This window comes from Toxotes jaculatrix, chromosome 16, assembly GCF_017976425.1.
Source record: "Toxotes jaculatrix isolate fToxJac2 chromosome 16, fToxJac2.pri, whole genome shotgun sequence".
Classification (NCBI taxonomy): Eukaryota; Metazoa; Chordata; class Actinopteri; family Toxotidae; genus Toxotes; species Toxotes jaculatrix.
The window spans coordinates 5,726,117-5,729,910 of record NC_054409.1 but is presented as its reverse complement, the minus strand read 5'-3'; the positions used below and the strand labels follow the sequence as shown (position 1 = coordinate 5,729,910).

The window sequence follows — 3,794 nt, the reverse complement described above, 5'->3', positions numbered from 1 at the left end:
AGAATAACAACAAAATATGTAGAGAATGGCTGAATACTCTCTTTATTTTGGTACACATAGTGCTCATAAAGCTAATGCATGGATTCTCAGGTTATGGCTAAAATCATTAGTTTGCCTTTTTAAAACAAAAGGACTAAGATCTTTCTTTTACGAAAACAAAGTGAAACTCACAAAACCAAGACACGTTGGAATCATGAATTGCTGTGAAGGCTTTGAAGCAACAACCGTGATTAAGAGAGGACGTCAAACTGCCAAAATAAGCCGGACTGTTTACCATCACACACTGGGAGTAGAGGTGTAGTGACTAAATAGTCCAAAAAAAAGTTAGAGAATTAAACTGTTGGCACCCCATCAAGTGATATGAGCTGGTTAAGAGTCCATGTTGTACCTCAGAAGTGTTCAGGGAGTCTCGAACGTGGTGTTTCACTTGACGACAAACTGCTCAGAATGTGCAAGGTCCATTTAAAAATGGAGATTTTTTTTTTTTGTTTTGTTTTAATGGTTTGTTTTGTTTTTTTTTTCCCAAAAGGCTCCTCAGCTCAGGACGAGAGAGAGAGAGACAGCAGAGACATTCACTCACTTTCAATGTACTTTCGGTTTTGACAGTAGCTAGCAGTAGTGTGCATTGGATTTAAGGCAACGACAGTCAATCCATTTCATCAGATTTAAGTCACCAGAGTGTGTTGTGTAGACTTGTATGTGTCCCATTCTGAGAACAGGAAAGCCTGCACATGACTCGTATGGCACAAACTCTTTCCTCTCCCTGTCAAAACTATTGTCGTTAAATCGCTAACTTTTAAATAGCTTTTCTTTTTCTTGCAAAAATAAAGTCGATTTACACATTTATAAGGGGAGACCGGGTTCAGTTGTTACGCCTACATTTCGTCCAATCAGAAGCAAGTGTTTAGTGATGTCACCCAGCGAACACCAATGAACTACAGTCACATGTAATTCTGTAATTCTTGATGATTTCAGCTCAAAAACATTTTGAAACACTGTTTGTGTTACAGCTGTTTGAAAGCTTGAAAGCTACTGAGGTTAGCCAGCATCTGAGCTGATGTGATTTTAGTTTTATCTAACTACAACACAGACTGTGGGTTTAGCTAATGTTTAAAATTCTGTATCAATGGCTAACAAATCCAATGAAAATCTCAGTTTTCAGTCCAACCTCAGTTTGATCTACTGATCAAACTGAGGTTGGACACAAGAAAATGTGATTTTTTTTTAAATACCCATACACAATTTTTGACTTTAACAAATACATATTATGTAGTAAAACCTCCACATAGGAAAGATGTGAAATAGTTAAATTGTCAGTTTCCCCAGTGGATCTGCCTAGCCTAATGTTTCCATGATGTTGCCATTTGGTAATATTTGCCATAACCTTCCAAGAAAGTACTGTGTTGACTTAGGATGCTCATTCAAAGAATATTTCTGGAAGGTTTCAAATAACTTGTGTACATAAATAATGTCAAAGAATATTCATCAATTCCTGTGTGGTCATTAAAAAAAAAAGTCTCCACAGGAATGAAAATTTTTTGACCCTGTAACAAAGCATGAAGTTCCACAAATGACATTTTTCAACACAGGAACGTTGCAGATATTGTAATCTGTCTTAGGGAACGTTTCTTTGTTAATATTCAAGAACAGGTCCCTAAGCTTAGAACAATGTTCCCAAACAGAAATTGGCAGTAGACAATAGGTTTGTTTGGTTTGTTAGGTTTTGTTTACTAGGTCTAATACTTTGTAGGGTAAACGTGTTACAACCGGCCCCGGTCTCCCGTAAAATAAAGTGTTTGATTCAAAATGCCACAATCGCCCGGGTCCATGCTCCAAGACTGGCCAGGGCCTGTTTGCTACAGATCTGTTCCAAGTCCGCCTGTCTGCTCAGCAGCCCTGAAAACCCCGAACCGAAGATGGAGATCAGGTTGGAGATATTGGAAGTGTCCGTGTAGTCCGGGCTGGAGAAGGAACAGTCCTCGCGTTTCGCTCTCTTGCGAGAGGCTGTAAAATCAGATACTTCCTCCAGCTCCGAAATGCAACAGCCGAACTCAACCTTCCGTTTCTTGGCCGGGGACTGCGCGCCCTGGCCGCACTGGAGCGCGTCACAGCAGCAGTCCTGGTGGAGGTAACCGTTCTCCACCGTGGTCACCACATGCGTGTCCAAGTCCAGGACTGTGGTTTTGTTGCAGTGCCTGTTGTTGTTGTCTGCAGAAAACTGGTCAAAGTGTGACACGGGGGACGCCTCCATGCAGCAGCTTCGGTAGTCTGACGGCTCCGGCTCTTTGCTGCCGTCCTCGAAGGGAGAGCAGCCGAGGAGAGTGCTCGCCGCCCGGACGTGCGCCGCTGGCTGCGCCGCGCCTCTGTGGCACGCAGAGTCGCACAGACTCGTCTCTTCGACGCAGCAAGAAGCCCGCGCCTGCTCCTCATCGTCGGCGTCCTCTGCGTCCAGATCCAGCGGGTTGAGCTCCTGGATCTCGTTGCAGACCGTCATCACCTCCTCGTACTGCTGCATCCTGTAGATCTCCGCGTATTTCTCCTTGATGTAGACCTGCCTGGCGTTCCTCAGCACATAGGAGACCAGCAGGTTTTTGTGCAGCTTGATCCCCCCTCTCTGCGTCCTGGAGTTGTGGATCTTCATTAAGGAAATGGAGATCAGGCTTTGCGCGTCCACTGCGCATTCCATGGTGCTGATCATTAATGTTTTCCCCCGGACCACCCCCAGCTCCTGTCCGGGAGAGGTAAACCGACTCTCGGCTGTCTCGGCGGGACTCGTTTTGTTCGAAAAGAGAGGTTCAAGTCAGCTCTGTGAAGAAACATTGGACACAACGATCTGCCTCCCTGCGAAAGCCAGCGATCATTTGCAGATGCCCTGAAACCAGAATATGTATATAGTCAAGGCAGGGAGTCCGCCCTCTTCAGGAGGAGCCAATCAGCTGCCTGAGATCCGCTGAGTGACAAGCAGGCGCGCTGAAAATATTTCTCTCTCAACCAATCATTGTTAGGCGGTTCCTCTGTACTATTCAAATTCCACCCAGGCTATGTAACAGGAGTGTCCATATGTCTGCTGCCCCAGAGCTGGGACCCCTAACAGTCAGTTTACCGGCTACACATGTCACAGTGGAAAATCAAATAAAAAATACATAAACAAGAAAAAAAGCACCAAGATACCTAAAGTATAGCAGTGGAGTTAATTCTATCACACACGTGTATCAATAAGACATACATGACAAGAAAAAAAAAAAAAAAAAAAGCTTTTATAGCAAGCAAACTGTGTAAACATTGCAAAAAAAAAAAACAACCAAAAAAAAAAAAAAAACCCATGAAATTTCATTGTTCTTTTATTTGAGCATTGATTCATAGACACTTGTTAAAATAGTGAAAATAATTGGTTGATAATTGTTGATTGTATGTAATAAGGAATATGACAGATTTGTTGGTGCCATGTCCCATATCTAGGAAACGCTCAGCTGCACATTAGCTCTAGAGATCTGCAAGAGATTGTGTTGCAGACTTTGTGTATTCAGAAGAAAGAAGCACAGGTATTTTCCTCCTTTATTTATTTGGTCAGTTCATCCAAATAAAAAAAAGAGGAAAAAAACAGTTTATTTTCTCTTCTTTCTTTTTTGGTTTGTCCAGGTTTTGAGATATCAGTCACTGAGATTTCTGCTTCCACCCCAAAGGTGAATGGACATGACATTTAAAATTTCACAGAAGTGTTTCTATCCAGAAACTGCTGCTCCGGATGATCCACATACTTCATTCTCACCAGTTTTTATTGGGGCTACTAAAGA

The 3,794-nt window shown here is 42.8% G+C and overlaps 1 protein-coding gene across 1 annotated transcript; it reads right to left on the bottom strand.

Annotated features, from left to right (window-relative positions):
* Positions 1-453: 453 nt before the first annotated feature.
* Positions 454-2,848, bottom strand: ier5l (immediate early response 5-like). The gene has a single exon (XM_041059603.1). It carries the CDS (start codon positions 2,696-2,698, stop codon positions 1,802-1,804), a length of 897 nt encoding a protein of 298 aa, XP_040915537.1. The 5' UTR covers positions 2,699-2,848; the 3' UTR covers positions 454-1,801.
* Between the last annotated feature and the right edge of the window lie 946 nt (positions 2,849-3,794).